This window comes from Pelmatolapia mariae, linkage group LG23 (genome assembly GCF_036321145.2).
Source record: "Pelmatolapia mariae isolate MD_Pm_ZW linkage group LG23, Pm_UMD_F_2, whole genome shotgun sequence".
Classification (NCBI taxonomy): Eukaryota; Metazoa; Chordata; class Actinopteri; order Cichliformes; family Cichlidae; genus Pelmatolapia; species Pelmatolapia mariae.
In genome coordinates this window covers 45,673,507-45,697,281 of record NC_086246.1, presented here as the reverse complement: position 1 = coordinate 45,697,281, position 23,775 = coordinate 45,673,507, and the positions used below count along the sequence as shown (strand labels likewise).

Genomic DNA, 23,775 nt, shown 5'->3' with positions numbered 1-23,775 from the left:
CAATGCACATGGCTGAAGACCAACGCACATGCACAGTCACAGGCATACAGTATTCATACAGATTGACTCACCCGAGCATGAGAATGGCTAGCGACAATTTGTCACATCAGAGCTACGTGCCTGTGCAGGTGCACGGTACGCCTCAAACTGCGTAAGAATGATATCATATGTTTTCCTGTCGCCCTCCCAGAGAGACCTGCCTGACCAGAAAGATGATCACCGCGCCTGAGATTAATTCTGGTTTTTGCTGCTAATTATTTTATGCCTCCGTTTGAACTGTCTGATGAAATCCAATTATCAGGCAGTCTGTGTAGCTTACAAGATTGGGGCGGTGACGAGGGGAGGGGAAAAATTGGAGGGCTGGGAGAGAAACAGGGACAGGGGAAACACTGTCTGCTTGTGAGATATGAAGAACCTCACAGAGAAATCCTTTATATAAGATGCTTTTAAACGCTTGTTTACTTTGAAATGGTGACTGTGTTTCTTTTTGCATTTCAAATTACCAAATAAAGGCAAAAGGCTTCAAGCAATAGTTTGTCTGCCTGGAGCTGGTTAGCTTGGATTAGCTTAGCCTCTGTAATTGGGGTGAAACACTAGCATGGGATCTGTTTAACAACATCAAATATCCATCTACTAACACCTCTAAAGGTCACTAATTAAGACATTGTGTCTTTTTTACACAAAGACTGAGGAATAGCACCAGCAGCCCCACAGATTAAGTAACAAGCTAACAAATTAAGGCTTTGGAGATTTTTGTAGTATAAATTTAGAACTATTTCTTGAGGGAAAAAAGGTACACAAGAGAAAAGATGGAGTCAAATGGTCAGGAAGTCTCCAGATATCTTCATTGTTGAGGAAGAACTTAAATGACGACAGGGTGTAATTTAAGGAGTATCAACTTTGCAGCAGGGAGTGACATGTTGCTCATGTTAAAATCGACTTGTCTGTATACAGGTTAAGTGAGCCTAACAACATTAGAAAAATAGCCTAAAACTAACAATCAAGTGAACCTTAAATTGAACTACACACCTCTGAGAAATGTCAATTTGTGTTGCCTACCTGGTTCTGCTTTATGCAGCTCATGGGTTAAATCTGTGTTCTGCTGCATGCTCAGTGTGCTGCTCTTTCACATCCACTCACATGTTCTGAAATTGGTTGTCATGCCTGGACGTGGAGGGCTGCTGGTAGCCCCAGCAGGTAGCCACTTTATTCCAAGACAGCCAGGAGCAGGGCTAGAGCAGACACCAGATAAATAGGTAAATAAACCTCTGCCTTAGGCAGGTCTCATCAATTTTGATTCTCCCAAATGAGTGTGCCTGAGAATCGATATACCTAGGGGATCCTGGTCCATCTCCATCTCAAACCGAGAACTCGTGCTTGGACTGAGACCGCGCAGTGGCACTTTGCAATAAAGCCTGAAATAAGCCAGACTGCACCATGAAACCCCTGCCATCGCCTCTTGCTCTCTATCACTCTTTTCCATCCTCAGTCGTTCCTGTTATCTACTTTTTTACAGAGTTGCCCAAACTTTCCATTCTTCTCTTCATCTCCCATGGCTTCACTCCCATCAGTGCCTCACACCTTCCTCACCCTGCTTGTTTACACGTTAACAGCACTTTTACTCCTTTGCCACGCTTAAAGAAAGACGGGAAACATCTGTACATTTTTACAACTCATTAACCCTTCTGCATGTGACTTTTTAATGCATTTAAGCGCAGTGAAGCTACTCCTACCATTATGTGCCTACTTTCTTTTCACCTTGCATTTTACACCCCACCCCCCACACAGTATTTCCTTTCTTAGTGCTTTGAGTATTTGATTTTTTTTCCCCTTTCTATTCTCACACTTCGATTCTTCCGCCTCACACAGTTATCACAGCTCAGTGTCTTTCTCCTTCATGCTGTTTCTTTTCTTACACTCTCTGTCTACCCTGTCAAAATCAGGTTCCCTTCATGGCCCGAGTATGCTCCAATTCCAATTTCTGCTCAATTTATTCACTGTACTTTTCATCTTGTCTTGGTCTCTCAGTTTTTTTTTTAAACCTCCATTTTTTTTCCAGTTTCTTTCCATGTTATTTCCTATATATCCGCTATCTGGTACAATTTGTCAGAGCTGATTCATTGTCAGAATCTTATCAGCAATCTCATTGTCACTCTTCTATATTTCAGTTGCCTGTAAGACTTCATACTTGTTTAATCAGCCCTGTTTCTTTCAGTCGCACTTCAATTTTAGACTGCGATTAACACAACTTCACGTTTCTAGTCCTGAACATTTTCAGTCACTCACTGCTCTTATTAACTGTACTCATTTATTATTTGTCTAAAAAATTAAGAATTTTCTTCTAGGGGCTATAGCTTTTAGAACAGAGTTGTAGAATGTGGATGTATTTTTAGTGCAGATTTTACTGCAAACTCTTAAAACTGATGATGAACAAAACCCACTTTATTGCATTTTATTTTAAGAAGCACCACAAAAAGATTAAATTGGATCGTCGGTATGCTGTTTCATTCAGCAGTCACAGACATTACTCATTAATGATTCACAAATGGTGGGTGTATTCTTAAACACACAATCTTTTTTATGTTTTTGCAGCTCATTAGCTTCACGTCCTTGTTTTTGCCTGAATGTAGTGTTTTAATAGTTTCAGTTTGTCGTCAGTCCTGCCATGATATTTTCTGTTTTCCATTTCTCATGTGGCATACTTTCTCAATGCCCGACTTCCTCTAGTGATGCCATAACATCAAAGGTATGGTTTAAATTCAAATTTTCTGTCACAAACACTTAGTGTCCACCTCAGGAAGAAGAATATTTATATTTTAATATTTTACAAAGCCCTTGTATATCTGCTACACTGTCAGACCAAATAATGTTATCTTCTGGATTAGCAAAGAATGATGCTAACGCTCACGCTCTAAAAGTAGAGCTGCACTCTTCAACTGGGCGGGGACCAGAATTGGCCAATTTTCAGTGTTCTTAACCATGACTGGCAAGTCTGCATCATACGTTTTATCCATGTGCAAACCAAGCAAATAGTTGCATATGCAATCACAGCTACGTGGTAAAAGCTCATTAGTGTGGAAGCTTTTCACTGTGGGCAAAGACACAAAGGTAGCCATGAAAACATTCTTAACAAGAAACCTAATCAGACACTTAAATCACATTTTAAAAGGCTTAAAGAGGAGAAATGGCTAAAGCTATAGATATCCAGCTCAGAGCCCACTGTACGCCAGTGTCAAGGTGACGCTGTGTGGCAGGCAGGATGTGGACCCAAACGCAAGACTCAAGACGAAGGAATAAACTCAAAACGGCAGCTTTATTGCTGGAAAAACTTCACGTCAAGTACAAAACTAAACTAGGAACTGGAATCAAGAAACTCAAACACTAGGAAATAAACCAGGATCTGAGAACTAGGAATTAACTAGGAACACGGCAGGGGGAAATACAACATAGTCAGAGTACAACACGACAATGGACAGAGGAAAACACAGGGCTAAAATATACCAGTGAGTAATGAGGGAATGGAAAACAGGAGGAAAGCACAGACATAACGAGACAAAGGAAACAAAGCAGAATACACTAACATAGGACACAGACTGTCAAAGTAAAACAGGAAGCACAAGGCATTCACAAAGATGCAGACTAGACAGAGACATGGAAACATGACAGACTCTGGAACAGAAGGAACACAAAGCAAAGAGACGAAAGTAACAAGACATGGGACACAGTGAAGAGAATAAATAAGCTGGAGAAAAAACAAATGTCAGATACTTACATTATTGTTACTTACACTGTTTTGTTATATAAATCTGTCTAAAAGTGGATGCACAGCAGCTCATTTTCAGTTAATTACGTGTACCTTCTTTCTAATAGCAGAGCAATTTTCAATTATTTAAATGAGAGATGATCTTTAACTTACTACAAAATATTATTGTGAGTTAAAAAAAACATTTATATTTGCTCGTGTAGGATCTTAAAAAAAAGAAAAAGCTCTTAAAAAGTCTGACTAGCTTATCCTAAAAAATCTAATATATAATAACTGCTATTGCTGTTATCCCATAGATTCAGTTCTTTCAGTGATGCGTCTCTCTCTCTCTCTCTTATAACTTCTATGGTTTGACCGTCAGTCAGCCAGAAACTGTGACACCAAAGGTCACAGTCCAATCCAGTTCCCGCTCAGGGGGCTGCAGTGTTAGCTGAGCCATACACACAAACATCCAACCCCTGTGAACATGATACAAACACACCATCTGTCCATCTGCATCCTGGTGACTTCACGGTTAAGTTTGTGTATGTGTGTTTCAGATGGATGTCTGTGTCTGGCAGTTGCAGCAATCGTGATGAGATGTAGACTGATTTAATTGCACATCAAAGCAGCAATTTACCCCTGCCACAGGGCTTGTGCATGCTTCTGTGTGTGTGTGTGTGTGTGTGTGTGTGTGTGTGTGTGTGTGTGTGTGTGTGTGTGTGTGTGTGTGTGAGAGAGAGAGAGAGAGAGAGAGACCACCTATGCATAGTCTTCTCAGTGTGTTAATTGTGATATGGTTTAATGAAAAATATAAAAGTGGATTATATGGATCTCGCGTACACACACACGTACACCGATTTTGTGTCATAGTGGGGTGTTTCTATATAAATATTTCTCTTATTTTGGTCAACCCTCCCAGGATAGCTTCTCAGCTTCCTTTTGAAAATACAAGGGACAATTAGATAAGTCCCTAAACGACAGGCAGCTCTCATCCCTCTGTTAATTAGTCTGCTCTCTCTGTGTGGCTGACTTGCATGATGAGGGAGGTGGAGGAATGAAGGAAGGAGAAGAAGCATGTGTATCACCAAGGGAGGAAGGATGGAGTATTCAAACTCATCCATCATAGACAACTGAAACAACTGTGATGGCAGTACTGGGTTTAGTTCATTAAAATCCTAAACTTTAATAAATGTGTATCACAGGAGTAATTATCAGAGTATTGATATGAATATTGATCAGATGAGAAAATCACATCTAAAATGATCTAATTTGTTCTCAGTACAGCTAATTTTGCTCCACAACTCTTCATATGCATTGCATACTTTTGCAGATTTGATAGCATTACATCATGTCACAATACTAAAAATAGAGGAGAATACACCAGCCACCCTTTTCTGTAACCCATCATGCCTGTGGTGTGGTGGTTGAAAAGCAAAACTCGACTCAACTCATGCTACTGTACAAACTGTATGATCGCACTGATCTGTAGACTGCTGCTCTATTTATTCTAATGGGGGAATCTGGTGCACAGTTGATAGTGCTGGTTTACTGACCAGCTCCTTGGCCTTTGCCTCAGCATGATTTAGTGCCGCTGCTCCACTGACATTGATTAACTGAGGAGTCTTTACAACCTGCAGTCAACATCCTGGATTTACTGTATCCCATTCGTCCCTGGATCCTGAAAACAGACCAAAAAAGGGACAAATTGAGAGAGGAAACACAAAGACATACGAGCTGGAGTCAGATGACAGAGAAGAAACAATGTAGAAAAGAGAGAATAAGAGAGTGAAAGAGGTAAAGAGAGGAAAAATCTTGGCAGCTTTCCCAGAGAAGTATGTCCTTCTCCAAGACCTGCTGTAATAAACTGATAACATCCTTTCAGCACCGCCATGTACAGTGGTATACAAAATATGTTTGAGCCTGTGTTTAGTGGCTATATTGAGAGGATGATGGTTTTTTATATATATATATATATATATATATATAGAGAGAGAGAGAGAGAGAGAGAGAGAGAGAGAGAGAGAGAGAGAGAGAGAGAGAGAATTTAAATAATAGTTTTTTTCGGAGAAAATCCCACATTTCAGTTTTCTGAGGGAAAACCTTCAGTCACAAACATGTCTCCAACACCAACTTTCTCTATTTTAGGTGATTTTACATCAACACATCCACACAAAAACTAAGACAGAGTTTTGTCTAAACGAGCCCTGACGGCAGATGCAACTTTGCCTCTTGTGTTCAAGGTGTTGAAACTATTTCTTTCCTGTACCCTGCCTCAAGCTACATTTACTATTCCAGGCGAAGACAAGCAGGCGGCCAAGGGGACCTTGATGTCACCAGAACAAGTTTAACATTTGCCACCATATAAAGTGGCTTTGCAGGCCGGCCAATGAGAAGCCTCAGACATTTGAAAATTGCCTGGCCACCCTTCCCACACATAAAAAGCTTTCTGTCACCTCATTTTTCAGGAGAATCTCTCACTCTGTTCCTCCCTCTCTCTGTTCGTTACCTTTTTCTTTCTATCGTTCACTCTTGCCCTTTTTTATTCACATGTAGGATGAGCTCGCCTTTTCTGGCCACAGAGAGCAAGGTAATATGTTTTAGAGAAAGTAATGGGAGATATTCCACTTCCAGCTGACTCTTTAACAGGAGCTCAGGTTGTGGTGGCTTGTGTGTGGGTGCGCTGTATGAATAAGGGACACCAGGGTGGCTTTCAGCTGTAAGTAATGGCTTTCTGTATGGTTCTGGGCAGCCCTGAAGCCTATTCCCACTCGGCACCATCAGGGTGCTCAGCAGTGTCAGCCCTGCTTTCTATAGCATAGAAGCTCTTTCTCTTTTTTTTAACCTGTCCTTTGCCACTCAGACCATCGTGTTTATTGAAAATTTGAGGAATCGCAGCAGAAAAGCATCTAAATGCAAACATTCAGACAGACAAATGGACTTGATAAAAACACCTATCTGGGTTTGGATAAGTGTGCGCACGCAGTTTTTGTGCAGTAAAACACAGTAATTGACAGCACTTTTCAGCTCTGAGGCACACAATGGTGGAGGAAGCGCAGTCTCATCCTTGCTTTTTATTCCCTCTTCCTTCATGGCTTTTATCCCTCTGTCCCTCTTGTCCCAACTCCTGATTAACTGCACCTTTTCATGTGAGTACGAGGAGCTCCTCATTCATGTCCTACAGAGCCTATTAAAAAATAATCTGCATTCGTGTGGGACCTTTAAATATAACAATTACAGAGTTCTTTGTAAAATAAAATGCCTCACTTGCAATATCAAAAGAAAAGCGAACAATAAGAAAAACAAAAGCATGAAACTCTTTTTTTTTTTTTTAAAAAAAGGCACAAATTATCTACAAAAAGCATTCAAGCATGTCCTGAGTTGAGATGTATGCACAGGTGTATGCACTAATGAGTTTATATCAAGTGCATGTCTGCATCCGAGTGCGTGCGAGCAAGCATCTGTTCATGCCATCCACACTTCATTCACACTCTTAGCACACAGGTATATCCACATTCCCATAGGTATTTTAAACATTACTTATTCAATGTTCATAATATTCCAGACTTCATTTTAATGCAGATCAGTTCTCCTCCCTCATAAACAGTGTCTTCTTCAGACTCTCAGGTTCTAAGGAAAATGTTATTGCCTGTATTTGCACTGTTGGCATGCATATGTGCATGTGTGTGTGTGAGAGAGAGAGAGAGAGATGGAATAAACCTGTCTCTGAGTTAACCTGTGTGTCTAAGCCCATATGGTGGTTTCTTAATCTCATGGCAACTTTTGCATTTTGGGAGTCTTGCCATATTCCCTCACCCTGGTCTATGAGCTTCTGTTCCCTTCCAAGCATATACAGAGAGTGCAGGCATAGCAAAGCATCAGGGGAAATTTATGACTGCTTAAGATTCAAGTTCCCCTCTCATCCACTCAGGCTTGGCATTTGAGTTGGACTGAAATAAGCCTTGGCTTTCTCTGTACCTTTTTTGTTTCTCTGTGCCTTTTCACACTTTGTTTACCTCACTTCCTTTTGCTTTTATTTCAGCTACCTGCCCCTTTTTCTTCCTCTCTCAATTTGGATGGTAATTGAGGAGTTATCAATGAGTCATCTCAATTGTCAGCTGTACAACTTGTTCTCTTCCAGCACACAGTATGTTCCTTTTTTCTTTCATTCTTTTTTTTGTCTGAACAGCCGTAGGGTCCTGCTGTTTTGCCTCATACAGGTTTTATAAGCTGGAATATAGCCACCCACTCAGCAATTGTTTTTATTTAGGTGTTTCATGCTGTAGCTCGCCAGCAACAAAAGAAACCCACCCAAGGATAACACATGCTTCAAGACAGGTGCAAACACAGAACAGTCCCCTTTTGTGCAGAAAATGTAAAATGCTAAAGCCATTTATGTATGACACAGCGTGACAGGTTGCTTGCTAAAACCTTGGTAATATCCTCCTGGAAGGAAAACAGCCCTTTGTCACTCGAAGGGTAGCCTCATTTTTCACTCTAAGGGACTTATACAGAGACACTGATGGGACTAACTCCCCCTGTGAAACCAGCATTAATGTGTGCGTGAATGTGTGTGCATGTGTGCTGCGGGAACAACAGAAGTGTGTGGCGATGGAGTGACAGGCAGTCTGAGTGATTAATGTGCCTCCTTAATAATGCAGCATGGTGAGGAAAGAGTGTTGCGACAATTTGATAAAAGCAAATAAACGAAGCAAGATCAAACTTGTGTGTGAGAAAAACACACACAAAAAAAGACTTCCTTGAGCCACGGGTACAGATGGTGGCAGACGTAGATTGGCAGCTAATTTTATCCAAATATAGATAGACAGAAAAAGGTAGAAGGTGAGATTAAGATGGAACGACAGATGGATTGAGCAAGTCATCATCCATGAAAGGCTGAGGTTGGACCAAGGTCTTTGGAACTGAAAGGAAAATGCGACAGCTTGGCTCTGGATCTTTCTTTCAGGATGTCTCTGTATTTTTGTCCGTCTGTCTGTAGCCATCTAGCTGTCTGTCTTATCTACAGTATCTGTGACAGGCATGGTAGGGAACAGGGCACATCTCTGACATGCTGAGATCTGGCTGAATCTTTCCGGCTGATATTACCACACAGCAGGAGAGATCATACTGACTTTCAGTTGCGATTAGTCAGCTTCGGTTGGAAGACTTTATAATAGCATTAATAAATCAAGGAATCTCTGTATGTTTTTCTGCCTTTATTTTCTTTGCATATCTCGTTAGCTATTCACCCGATCCGCTTCACACTTATATTATGGGGGACCTAGATAAGTGAAGTGTCAGCTTTGAGGCTGTATAGATGAGGGGCTGGGCGGTTAAGGTAGTATTTGTAGGTTCTTATGCTAGATTTATTACTTCCTGTCTGTGATCTCATATAACATATTCAAGTCACATAGTTCAAAAAATAAACCTTCATTGACTTGTTGTCATTTATTCTCCTTTTTTGCTAGGAAAAAATAATATTAAAAGTAGCTGAACTCTTTTAGTCTTTCAGTTTCTCAGCATCTCTTAACATGTACTCAGCACAAAATGATGTGACACAGCAATTGTAATCTTATTTTTCAGTTGGTGTCAACAAAGTGTCAACAAATTCCTTTATGAATGTTTTGACAATATTTTGGCACATCCTTACAATTTACTGCACAATGGAGCTTAATGTCAGCTGCACAGGATAGTTAACTGATTCTCATTTCTAGTCAGTTAGCAGTGACTTAAATAGAGACTTAAATAAAAGAAGTAGAATAGTAAAGAAGTAGAAGTAGAATAAAAGTAGACTTAAATAAAAATATTTTATTTTTTAAGAATATTTTATATAAACCATATAAGATCTACCAGATCTTATATGGTTTGCCTACTCTGATGTCAGTGGTAAGCATACTGAAGAGTCCATCCACAGCTGATACTTAAAAAGCACGTGCTACTGGTAGGATCAGAAAATTGGTACAAGATAAAAGACCTAAGCTGATCAAAAATCTACATCAACATGTATGGTATGATTCTTGTGAGGCAGAGCCAGTTAAATGGTATATTACGTTGCTGTATTATAGTTCATCAAAAATGAAGAGTGGAGCAGAACGTCTTTAATATTTAACTATCAGACCAGCTAATATTCAGGCTCCATACATAGTGAACTCTGCTGCACCTATTTAGTAATTAAACAGCCCTGATTCTGACTGGAATTTGCCTGAGTTCAGTATATAAATGTGGAGCCAAGAATGGAGCCAAATTCACATGGATCAGAATATTTTTCCTGCATCCTCCAAACTCCTGATGGAGAATTTACGCTGCTGAATTTAGACTCGATGTGGGAGTTTAATGTCAGGTCTGACTCAAGTGAGCTGATGTTTTGAAAGGACAGTCTCAGCATGTTGTCTGGAACATACTTTGTAGAATGCACTTATAATACAGATGTAGAGAACCGCTCTCACTTATACAACATTGCCCTAGAATTCTTGTAACAGCCAGAGTCCTATTGTGGATATACAAGAGATAACCTTGCATCACAAAAGAGGAGAGAGGAGGAGAAAGGAGGGCACAGAGGTTGATAGAGAGGTGTGACGTACCAACGCAAAGCATTACCGTTGTCCTGGAAGAGCTTTAACACACAATTTGCAGAAAAGGGCATACTAAGATAAAATGTTGTACTTTTTATTTACTATAGATTTGTGGAGGCCTTAAATTTAAAATGCAAAGGGGATGAAAAGAAAACACCATGAAAAAAGTGAAGGAACAATGGATAGTAGACTAAATGTAGAGATGATGGTTGGGTAAAATAAAAGGAAGCGATGAAATTGGTTGGTCACAGTAAACAAAACTGTGACCGGAGAGTGCACATGAGTAGCTGCTAATGATTAACAGCTTTGATAAACTGAGGAGGGAAAGACACAAGAAAGAGTCAAACCTAGCAACCAGTGAAGGAAAATAAAGCACAATATCAAACTATGATGAATATGGAGCTGCAAGACAGAAGGAACAGAGGTGGAAAGGAAGATTCATGAATGTACTGGAGGAAGATGTGGCTCAGTATACATGAAGAGGATGCAAGAGATAGGGTGAGATGGAGGCAGATGACCTGCTGTGGCAGAAGCTTAAACTGTGACTGTGTAATTACTTAAGTAATTTTGAAAACAATATGCTTTTATTTTAGAATTAAAAAATTTTCAGAATGTTAGAAAATATAACACCGAGCCAAAATAGCAATTAAGATAGACTTTTAATACATGCTGTTTGGACTTGCAGAGTCTTCTGTGTATATTCTCATGAAAGTTGAAATTAAATACCTGATACTGATCTAGCGTTTCTAAAAAAAAACAAAAAACAAGAAAAAACAGATCAGTTAAATTGAACTTGTATTGTGATGTCATGCCTGTCCTGCACATAATTAAGGCTGCATTACAGGCTTTTAATAATTACTTTCAGAGAGTTTTGTAAAATAGCTGCATTTATTTGCCTTAACCATTTGTTATTAAGCAGGATTTTAAAAAGGTTCAGCTTCAAAAATGTTCTTTTTGCAAACTTGCTGTTTTGACGTGTGCTGCCACCGTGGACATTGAGCTGTTGCAGAGCATATGTATTTGGTATGAGGTCAGTGTTTTTGTCCTTGGCTGTAACATTGAGATTGAGTCAGAGAGACCAGCGCTGCCGTAACTGACACTGGTTATCTATGTCCTGCATCTCTGCGACCAGCCGCTAAATCCTCCTCCATCCCTCCCACCCAGCTCCTCTCCTGCCCTCAGGCCCTGCTCGGCCTGTCATGTCTCCAGAGATGCCATACTCATTATTTACACCCGGGACCCAACAGCAGGAGGCCGACTTACCTCATTTGGTCTCCATCCCCTGGCTTTTGTGACTTAAAGACATTATGTTATAGTCACATATACATAAATAAATGCTCAGATAATAGTGTTACTTCAGCCTTGTTTGTATGGTCGTCCATCTCTTGTTTGCTTGTTGGCTGCTGTAAACTCTCGGACAACTACGATGAAAAATACAAAAGGTTGCAAAGATCTTGGCAAGAAAGAAAAAATATTCAGTCCTGTGATGTACACTGGCATTGGGTAATCATTATCAGCATGTTTTTTTTCCTATACTCCTTGAATTTTAAAGTGAAAGCTAAGCCAGCATCGGTGTAAGTCACAAATATCCCTAGTTATTTAAAAAAATGTTTTCCAGATAAACTTATACAGACATACCATAGACACCTCCTGTCAACCTACCTCTCAAATACATAGCTTTTTTTGTTGAATGTGGCAGACTCGATCCTGCTTTGATTCAGCAGAGTTTTCAGCAGGCAGTGTGCAACAAGCGAACCCAGAGGTCCATCATGTTAGATTTGGCTCTAGTACCCTTATCTATCTATTTTTATTCTTGAAATGCATCAGCATCTCTTCCTCTTCTTCAGCATTTTTCCCAAAAAGTCTCTTTTGCTTTTTTCCCCCTCCATTAAACCTTTGAACAGCTTGCTATATCAAGCAAGCCATTAGACACATTATATAGTTAATATTTTTTACCAGAATTTTCATCTCATCTATTGCCAGTTGGTTGATGGCTTAGTGCGCAAAGATGGTATGGCATGGTTTTTGAGAGCTTGGATATAAGGTGAAAAATTTATGCCATGAAATATTCTGAGAAAGGAGCACATATTGGGATAGATTTAAAGATAAAAGGTAAATCTCAGCCTGTACATTTAATTCTGAGCAATAGCTATTTGTGAAGTGTAAAGATAATCGTCTATTTCTTTATTGTACTTCAAAAGGATTAAGCACAATGGTCACATCAAGTCGAGGTATTTATTACATAGCCTTTAAAAGCCTTTAATCACCATTGTCTGAAAAGGCTTCAGAAGACTTTATCCCACCCACATTACGAAACAGCAAATTAAACTGAAGAATGAACTACTGTATGTGTGTCCTAAGGCCTTCACTGAGCAACAGGGGGGAAAAAAATCCCTTGAAAAGGAATTATTAATGATGACTCATCCAAGCTTGTCTTGTGTATTAGAAGAACTTCACAAGGGCAATGTGTTGATTACAGTTTCCTTTGTGTACTCACATTCCCTCCCTCTCTCTTCATCTCTGTCTCCAGGTGCAGCAGGATGCAGGGCTTACTGCCTGTTTGTGGACTGCAGCTCCTGCTGGCCCTCCTTCTGCTTCAAACTGCGGTCTGGGGTGAGTCCTCATTAAACTGTGGGCAGTCCCCATCGTCTGACCTAGAGTGCATGTAATACAGAACTTTCTGATAACCATCTGCGCACAAAGCCATTAAACCAGTGTCTCTGAAATCTTCCCAGTCAGCTAAAGTTTCTACAAATTTTCTCTTACGTGTATGATTCTACAGTGTGCAGTTATTAGATTAATTATAAACAATTAAATCACAAGATTTAGGTTCTCTGATACACAGACCACAGGCCAATCTTGCCTCACTTTTCTGATCCAGAAGTTATGTCCAAGTTTTATATCTTTTGTTTCTTAGCAGTAGCTGATAATGGCTAACTGTGCCAACTAAGGATAATATAATATGGATAATAGCTATAGTCATTTAGATGTGGCCAATTTGTGAAATATTGCGTGTTGTGAGCGGCAGCCCTCCGCAGCTATCTTCAAGGAGATTAAAAAACCACATCTCTTTACATTTCTCATTAGCTCTTCTCGGTCGTGCTGACATTTTCTTTGTCAGTGTGTCCATTTCCCTCTAATTCCGTAGCTGCGCTCACGATGTGAATGCTTGGCAGACCTTCACCACCAGCCCACTTACTTTCATTTCATCTGCTCGTAATTACCCCAATGGCTCATTCAAGAGGAGCTTGAAAGGATGAGAAGTACAACAGAAATCACATCTGAGATCTCCAAAGCTCGCTTTCACCCTCTCAGCCATTTTAGAGAGACTAAAATGATTTTGATTGAGATTTGATAAGTCTCTGAGATATTTATTTCTAATATAAATTTGCAGAGCTCATTAAACTTTTCTTTGATTGGGCTCAAAAGCTGGACTTTACGATCCTAATCCTCTCATTATGTGTCAGCGAGTTATCCAAACTTTTGAATGTTTGTTTTACTGACTTACTAAACCTTTGATTTGGATGAGAAAAGGACATCGTGACAGAGAAACATGTAATTGGGTGTATGAAAAGAAATCATCCATACAGTTAAGACGAAACTCTAAGTCTTGTCAGCCTGTATGCCTAATCTGGTTAACTGCTATCTTATCTGTCTGTTTAGTAGTGTTATCTGTCCATTACAAGGACACAGTATGCAATACAAGGATCTACAACCCACGGTCCTTCTTTGCCCTCTCTAAACTCTCCTTGTACACTCCTGCTGTGTATCTGTGTGTATCTGCATGTGCTGGTGTGTATGTAGGACAGACTGCACGCCCCCTCACTGCTCTCAGTGGCCTCCCCGACCGTCTGCTCAGTGTATTGCATTGTTTCTGCCTTCTGTGCAAGAAAAAAAAATCTACTGTCCTGGCAGCAGGGCCTTTCTGTGACTCAGGGCTCCGATTCCACAGCAGAGAGATGATGAAAATGCAGCCAACTCTTCTGTCTTTCTCTGTGTGTATTTGTTTGTGTGAAAGCCTCAGGTTACATCTGCCAGGTAGTTGCAGCCAACTTACAGAGAACTGTAGCCCGCACACACACAGAGCATCTCCAAGGAGTCTGATAACACACTCGTGCCAATTCAGAGTGTGTATGTCATGCGAGAAGACACTCCCTGCTTCTGTTTTGGAGTTTTGGAGGAGTTTTTGAGGCCATCAACATCGCCTGTTCTTGCTTTCTTTTTTTCCTCCTTGCATTTTGTGCTTTTTTCCACTTGAGTGGCTCTGGAAATAGTCAATGGTAGGGGACTACTGGGAGAGGTGGCACTAAAGCTCACCCTGTGACACTTTGCTTGACAGCCCTGAAATGGAAAGATGGTGGGGAAGGAACAGATTAGGTGTGAGCTTTTCGCACATGTGTCTGTCTGTGTGTTGGCGATAGTGTGAGCTTGCCTTGCACTCCTGTACAAACGCTGATATACTTGTATATATGGATGTTTATGAATTTTAAAATGTCGGCAGTGTGCCAAGCAAGATAAAGGTATCATTATGCCTCAGAAGGTTCAAAATTAGTCATGGCAGCAGCCTCAGGGAAGTTAGTGTGAAGCCTGACATGGCCTGGTAGGAGTCAGCTCAGGCACAGAGAGCTACAGTGAGAGGGTTAATAACTGTCACCTAGGAAGGCGGAGGAGACAAAGCATGTAGTCAGATTTAAAGAGGATTTGAGGCATGATTTAAGATTACAGTAGGCATGGTAGAATATACCTGAACACAAAATACCCAGGGAGTTGGTAACGAGGGTCATTTACTTTAATCACCCACTTAAATTGATTTGTTTGATTTGATTGTTGCTTGCTGGCATCATGACTTGTGCAATAAGTTGAGCTGTTGCTTTCATGGTAAGGCAAGGCATGGGAGAGAGTATCTGGCACTGTCAAGTCCTGCATTGCATGAGCGCTAGAGGATGGCACTGGTTCAGATGGTAAGAACAATTTGTGGAGTGACACAGTTTGCTGTGTATGATAGTCTTTTTCAATGTTGGACATTAAACAGCCAAAATGCCTCCACATTCCCATATTCCGTCTTTTCTACAGTGCCCTCTTTTGAGACATGTGAGCCTTGAGCTGCGTGAATTGCGGTGCCATGTTTGGTAACATTGTTTTTGTATTTTATCTCGCTCACACTCCTAATGTACTGGTGTACATTAACATTAGTAGAAGTGGTACTCTTGCAGGCTGTGCCTCAAACCTACCCTCACGTGGCTTTAACTGTAGTAAATAGCAGCAGCTCTATAAGCAGTCCAGAATTGCATATGAAGGTTGCCTTGAAGAAGCGATTGACCACATTTAGATCATATATGTTTTTTGCCTTTTATGATTATGCTTCTTGTACTGAAAAAAACTTGCCTGGCTCTAACCAGGTCAATAAGCACTGTGTTAATTTATCAAGGCTTAATTATAACAGACGTGCATTAGATAAATTTCCACCCTGCAAATTTCACAGCACAAAATAAATCCATCTTTAATCCAAACTCTGGCTGTTTGAACACAATTATAGTTTAGAACACAAGTCACGGTTATTCTTTCTCACTTGATCTGATTGTTGCAAACTCTGCTTTCCACTGCAGTGTGATCATTCAGAAGGCTGACTTGCTCAACAAAGCACCGACTGGCTGCTTTTAGTTACAAGCAGATAAAATATCTGTTAAGATTCACGTAGAAAGATTTCTACAGGTGACATTTAGAGGAAGGAATAAATGTCTGAGACGCAACGTCAGTCGGCCATTCATTTCAGCCAGTATATCAAACTGAACATAATCTTAACTTTACTGTATAGCCACATTGTATATTCCTGTTACATAGCACAGCATCACTTCAGTCTAAATATCAGAAATGTTTTCCTGATTTGTCTCATCTGTTCTGTCTTGTTTTCGCTAAGACTGTGGATTCGCTCTATCTTCCGTCTGTAAATCTTTTTTCCTTTGCACAACTGGTAACATTAGCACACATCTCTGGCAGAGACATAAAGCAGCTAAAATGCAAAATGCTGCTCATTAGTGCGACATGTCAAGTGGCAGAAACAGTTTGTGAAAAAGAAATCCTTTCGCAGAGGATACATTTTACAAATCAGGAACATAACAAAATACATGTCTGCATATGGCTGCTGTTAATTAAGTAAGACAGGAAAATTTGTAATTAGTGCATGTGTACATTCTCCTGTCTGTCACATTAGGTTTTGTTTCCAAAGGCTACTTTTCATTAGTTTTAGTCTAGCTTTGAAATAGGATTAGGATTTATATAAAGGAAAGCCAAACTGAGAAAAATGAGGAGGAGGCGTTAAGAGAGAAAGAAGTCGGTTAGACAGAAAAGCATAGGTGGTATATAATAAGAGCACAAAATACACCAATGGATGGAGAAGAAAGACGAGAGCACAATAGGAAAGAAAACATCAAGAAGCTGAGGAGGACTCCTGGAAATAAGTGGGAGTTGAAGGGATGTTTTGGTGGAAGATATCATGAGAGAGAATGTCAGCAAGAAGACATTAATTCCAAACCCTGCATGATGTCCGCCTGGCAGATCTGGTGTGCTTAGAGAGGTGACATGAATGTGCATGGACACAGACACACACACATACACACAGACACAGAAAACTTAGTGTGTCTTTGAATGTCTTTGGTTTAGAAGATCCAACTGTTTGTGTAACTTTGTATCTTTACAGTGTGCGTCTCTGCAGATGAGACTGTCTGCTTCCTGTAGGGGTAGTGCAGCTGCACTGCAGTGAAACACACACCACTGATCAAACACGATGGAAAAATGAGGAAACCAGCCCTTCATTTAATTTACATTATACAGTACATAGCATCAGATCTGTTCTTTGAGGAGGCCACCCACAACGCACACAGTTAAAGTGTGCATGCATGTGTGAGCGCGCGTGTGAGTGTGCTTTTAATCAGAAGCTTCTTCCCGCCTTTTTTTGCACTTGTGGCGCCTCTGTTGCCATGGTTATGGTTTCTTGGCTTGGACAGGGCAGCATCAGCCTCAGCGTCTTTTACTGTGCTCTTCGTAAACGATAACGTGGCAGTGCTTAAGGATCAGCCATTGCCGTTTTCATGTTATTCGTCTTGTTCTCTCCATTTGTCTTTGTGCATCATCCAAGGTCTTTTTCAAAGGATGCATTTCTTCACAACCCACAAAGAAAACCCCAAAACAATAAAGATAGCAAACGAAATGCTCTCAGAAAAACAAAACTAACCCCCACTTACCACCATTGCCCTTGACGTGTCTTATTCACACAGAAGGCAAAACTTATACAGCTTCCACTTGCTCTAAAAAGTTCGACTTTACCCTCTTTCTTTAGTTTTCCCCGTTTACCAAAGAAACTTACCACAGTAAAATACATATAAATATTTCTCCTTGTGTGTTAATTTGACACCGGGTTTTGAATAATTTCTTGTGAAAAAATTTAAATGCAACTATAACCTCATACCAGGGTTTTGGGAAAGCAGCTACATAGGTTGCCCAGTCAGTTTTGAGGTCCACTTTGAGGTCTAACGATTTTTAACTTTAAACAGGAGTACCTGTTTTTTTTTGTTAGTTTGTTTTTTTTAACTTGCAAAGCATATGGTTAATAAATAATATTTAATCTGATTATTATTAATTAAACAACTGAGCAGTATTTGAGTATGCAGAGCGGTAATGTGCATCTAAAGTAAACAGCATCATTAAAACACCTGTCATGTGCATTAAGTGCATTTTATCGGATGTCTTTGAACACAGAACTTTCATTTCTGGCAGATTATTTAACCCAGTTCTGTGTTTTTTAGTGAGGTATTAGAGCACCTCTTCAATTGTCTGCTGGAAAAGACTCATTTGATACTCATCTTAGGAAAAGTTAGAATTCCAGTTTATGTAACAAGTACACATAAGGTCAGTTAAACATACAAAACTGTTACAGTCTACAAATAATTAGAAAATGCAATCTAACTGTATCATAAATAAATACTTGAGTAAAAGTGCAACAGAAAATTTCTTAGGAACTCAACAGTTGCAAATCTGTTTATTTTTACACAATTATTGTTCTGATAATCCTATATGAATTATTAGTAAGGTATTTACCTATTGCAGTTAAATAAATATAAACCGCTTCCTGTGAACTGTCTCTGTATGTGGCACCTCCCAGGTGAAAGCAAAGTCTCAGAAGTACAAAAAGAGTTCAAGCCAAGCCTGCTGCTGTGCAGTTGTATGTGTTGTATCGACTGTCATTTCTTAACACAGTAATCAACAAATAGCGGCGTTACTCTGTCAGACAGCTCGTCTGTCATGATTTATGACCTGCACACACTTGTCCACACACACACACACACACTTACACAAACATATAATCAGCTGGCATGCAGGCAGCAGAAGTGGAGTGGCGACGACTGCAGAGGGATATACTCGATCAGTCCCGGGAGCTCTTGACTGGCAGGTTGGCAGCTGTGATGTTGGCAAATTGAAGACAATGCTGCCTTTATCTTTGGAAAACCCATTGCAAGCCCCATGGAAAGAAAGAAAAGGAGGAAGAATAAGAAAGAGAGGGTGAGAACAAGGAATGATGTTCTCAATTGTGTTCCTATTACAGTGAAAATGCCATTACCGCCCACCCTGTGTCTGTGTGCACCTCCGTGCCAGCTACATAAAGGCTCTCCGACTGTTTAATAATTCGAGAGCACCTCTAATGGAAAGACAGATGGGTCAGTGGTGACGATCACGCAGATGCCTCTGTGAACCAACAGAGAGAAAATGGGAAAATCTAAGCTCTACCTGCAGGCTGCTGGAAGTGGATCTTCCAGGAAAAGTTGCAAGATGTGTCCTGTTACACCTTACCCTTCTCGTACCCATGCAGGCAAAGACACAAGATGCGGTCAGTAAAAGATCACCCGGTGACATTTAGAAGAGTCCTCCATAGCACCTTGGGTTTTGCTATCCAATGTTGCCAGTGGACAAGTTTTACTGAGCACATGCTCCCTTTTTGAGCACTTTTCTGCTTTGTATTGACATTCAGGATTTCCTCTTGTCTTTTTTCACCTCACAGCCAGCCAAGCCTTGTTTAGAAAAAAGAATGACAATGAGAAATATGAAACAAGGATAGATAACCAAACAAAAGAGCCTTGTGTGGGTTATGCCTGTGACAACATTTCCATCTAAATGCAGATTTCAGATAGAGGTGGCACTGGAGCCCTTGCTTGTTTACATTCATTACCATGGAGGAAGAGAGCAATGTTGTTGTTTGTCTTGTTTTTTTTCTTTCAAAATTCCCCCAGTCCCCTTCAAGATGTAATTTGGGCTTTTCAAAAAGTGAATCTGCAATTTATTTTATTTAATTTCTCTGAGCAAATTGCAGCACTGGCCGTGTAACAAAGATAAGCATTTGTCCAAATAAAGTGGACAGAAAGAGTGAAGAGTGGGCGGGAGATTGTGAATGAGATTTTGATTGTGAAGCTTGGTTGGCTACATTTAAAGCTTTGTATCGCTATTGGCAACATTGGGGTTGTTACCCGAATGGCGCTTACGCAGGTGGAACTTGGCAAGAAAATGGCAGGCCAATTAAAAGAATAAATTTGCCTATTTTTGTTCTGTGCACGCTTTAGGCAAGGAAGTTTGTAGGTTGATTGTCTTCTGGGAGTGCGTTTCACTCTATTTGTGTGTGTTCGGGCATGTGTGTTGGGTGGAGGGGCACGTGCATGAGTGTGTGACAATCAAAGACGAGTGCCACATCCTCAAGGGGGATAAAGCAAAGAGCGTGACAGCAGGGAGTGGAATCTGATAGCCTCTCTTCTGAAAGATGTGTTCTTTAAGTGAGCCTCTGTTTGTGTTTGTGTTTGTGTGTATGAGCATGAATGTCTCACTTTGTCAATCTTTACACATCTCCTGCTGAATCATAACAGTGCATGTCTACTTTTTCCATCATCTCCTCTTGACTTTCTTTCCACATCACATCACTTCAATTTTCCTGTTACACATACCCCCTGTTTCTTTTTTCCTTTTCTTTCTGTTCGTTTGGATATTGGGTTTGTTTCTCTCCCATTCCTTACCTCCTTCCAAACTCATCATCCTGGACTCTGTCATGATTGAGTCAGTTGTGTATCTTTTGCATTACTTCTGCCAGTTCTTCTATCAATGCAAAATGATATTGTTGCTGCCATCAAGTAAAACAGAAGTCAGAAGTAAATTATTTCCTGCACGTCTACTCCTATCATACCAGAGAGCTCAAGTATTTTCTGTGCTGTTATTGACAAAATTAATATGAATAATTTATTAGAAATTATAAGCATCCCAATATACAGGACACCTGGTAACCTTGATGCTTTGATAAACTTAAACCTTCCACTGAGTCAACATTCAGCTGATGTGAGCTGCTCATTATATAAAAACATTGCTTAGTAATCAGGACTAGTGAAAGTGCCTGAAGTCATTTCATTATTATTCGCAAAAAGGGACTTTCTCAGTGTCACAGCTTGCCTTGACTGAAGGTGTCTAAAATGTGTGGCACTCTAAAACACTTTGCAAAAACTTAATCAGATGCATTCCCTGTGCAGCTAAGCAGACCAAAAGTGACCACATGAGCTGCCAGGCAGGAGGAAAAGAGGAAGACCACAGAAGAGATTTATGGAAGTAGTGAAGGAAGACATGCAGAGGGGTGGTGTGACAAAGGAGGATGGTAGAGATGGGATGAGCAGAAAGTTAGATGAATAGAAGAGAGAATGACATCACAGTCCAATAAACCCTCAACAAACATGGTCGTGGGAATACGCTTACTGCTGCAAGATAAAAAAATAAAAAAAACCTCCAAGCACAACACAACAATTTCTAAAAATACACACATAAAAAGAAAAACAAGAATGTCATGAACTTTTCTACAAAATCACCTGACATAAACCCCAATGGGAGCATTAAATACTGAGAAAGTCAAGCATTCATTACATGGCAAGAGGCTATTTGGAACAGCCATGCTGGCAAAACAGTGGTATCCATGGTTTACATGGACTTGTGGTGTCTGTGCAGCTGAGGTGTATGGTTACATATATATGTTTTATATTTTGATAATAAAATCAATATTGTTATTGATTGAGCCTAACAACGCAGGAACTCCAGCAACACTTAAAGCTAAAGAGGAACAACTTTTGCTGCTATTTACTGATTGAGCCACCAGAAAATAAATATGAGCATTCATCTAACTAAAAAGACATTTTTTTTAATACATAGGCGAGAAAAAACAGTAATCAGAAAAAGCTGTCTTCTCTAGGTAGCCACTGGTAACAACCCGCACTGCTTTGCTTATTTATTCCTCACCTCCCCTTCTTGTCTTATCATTCTGCTTTCGAAAGCTTCATGCATTTTGTTTCACAGGTCACCTCACTCGACGGGCTGAACGCCTCTCGAGTGCAAAACGAGAGGCCATTTCAGAGCACAAATGCTGTTTGATGTTGCCATGCCAAGCAACACAGATCTGTCGGTGAGGGAGTTAAACAAGTAGCATTTGTCTAAGGCGATGTCACTGGGAGAAGCAGAGAAGTGGGTATTAATGTGTGTTTATGCGTCTGTGGGGAGGTGAAAATGTGATGGGAGGGCTGATGTTAAGCTATCAGGGAAGAGGCACTCATCCTCTTAGCTTGAGCAACTGCAACAGGATAAGGGCTACAGGAATGAGCAATGACAGCTAATCATGCACATTTTTTATGTGTGTTCAAAGGCACATTAACAATCTAGTAAGGGATGAAATGTGGCAGCAAGGTTTGTGTGTTATGTGTGTGTGTCTGTGTGCAGAGCAGAGAGTGTGCACTTGATGTTCCATGAATAGTAAATAAGAGATAAGATTTTTTTTTTTCACTTGCAAGTACACACACACACGCACATCATATTCCCCTGTTGGAAGCATTCAGTGGCTGTCAAAGATAAGGCAACTAATTCAAAGTTGAGTCAGAATGGTGGAATAAGTGAATTTTTACAGAAGGGCTAAGGAGGATCAAGTCCTGAAAACAATAATAAAAAAAAAATAGTATATCTTTACACATAGGTGGAATAAAAATACAATTTCCAGATGAAAAAATAAGAAAACGTGAGTTGAAAAGCTCATCTGAAAGCTGGCAGGTGGTTGTACTGCAGGGGACGAAGAGGGAAAAGAGAATGGCAGGAGATGGGGAGAAAAATGACAAGGATGGGAGAAGGACGGAGGGGTTGAGCAGCTCACGCAGCGATGCGTCTGTGATCACTGGAAAAGCACTGTTCCAGAAATATGCCATTTAATTACAGGCAGGACAGGCTGACCTTATAGCGTGTAGTACTTTGACATGGATTCAGACAAATAGGAATGGAGCACGACAGCAGAAACCGACACTAATAAAAGAAATCGGGTAGGCTCATTTTCTCCACCTCACTGTCTGTTTCACAATCCTTGGCTGTGCTAAATTCTTTATTTGTTTGTTCTCTCTACTTGTCTTTTGTCACTCATTCTTATCAGCAGCTTTACCTGTTTGATATAGATCTTCAACTTCTCTGCAGGTCAAATTGTGTTTCTAATTATTTTCTGACTGACTGACACTACAGGCCAGTTTTAAAACATGTTTTATTCATAAAGTAACTTTCTGTGGACCCTGGTCTGTTCCCAGTTGCTGAAGAGTTTTTGAAGTCTCAGTTTCTTATTTATTTTTAGGTACTCTCTGTTTCTTTGCTTTAAGGTTTCTTTTATTCTTAGTATATTGTTGTTTAGTGCTGAGGTTTTATTTTCAATTATTCCTGACCATTATAATGCTTGTTATCTTTTAGCAATAGATACTGTTTACATTCATGGAATTTATTAATCCCTCTGTGTCTTTCCTCATGTTAAATTAAACTGGTGTTTATATAGTGCTTTGCTATTCCAATAATTTTAGTAGTACAAGCCTTATTAATGCATTCACATTCATACAACCAGTTTTATCTATGCCTAAGGACTTTTAACCTAACATTCACACGCTCACACTCTGATGGATGCATCAGGGGCAACTCAGGCTTCTCTGTCTCACTCGGGAACACTTTAACATGTTTTATTTTTATAGTTACTTATCTCTTCTGTCTTGATTGTCCTCACAAGTGACTCAAGTGACTCACACTTGTGTCTCAGCTGTTTCCACTTCCCTGATTACCCCATCTGTATAAATAGTCCCATCTTCTCCTCAGCCTTTGTCTCACTATCTTTTTAGCACCCCATGTTAAGTTCTCGTGTGGCCTGAAGGATCTTGGATTCTGTATGGGACTTCTGTCAGTTTGCTTTTGGACTGTGCTTTTTGTTTTTTTGGTTTACCAAAGACAGACAGCAGCATTAAAGATTTAAATGCAACTCGTGTGAGATAGTTTTACAGTTTAGGGTTAGAGGGCAGAGCAGGGTGATAGTGAACAGAGTTCAGTCTTCTAACATCCTGGTGAATGAAGCTGTTTATCAGTCTAGCAGAGCGAGCCCGGATG

At 40.1% G+C, this 23,775-nt stretch overlaps 1 protein-coding gene across 1 annotated transcript in view; it reads left to right on the top strand.

Moving 5' to 3' along the window:
* ncanb (neurocan b) overlaps nt 1–23,775 on the top strand; it is a 173,518-nt gene that overhangs the window by 22,471 nt on the left and 127,272 nt on the right. The window contains exon 2 of the mRNA XM_063465887.1: nt 12,845–12,927. Coding sequence (XP_063321957.1) covers nt 12,855–12,927 — 73 coding nt within the window. The 5' untranslated portion in view covers nt 12,845–12,854. The remainder of the gene's footprint in view (nt 1–12,844; nt 12,928–23,775) is intronic.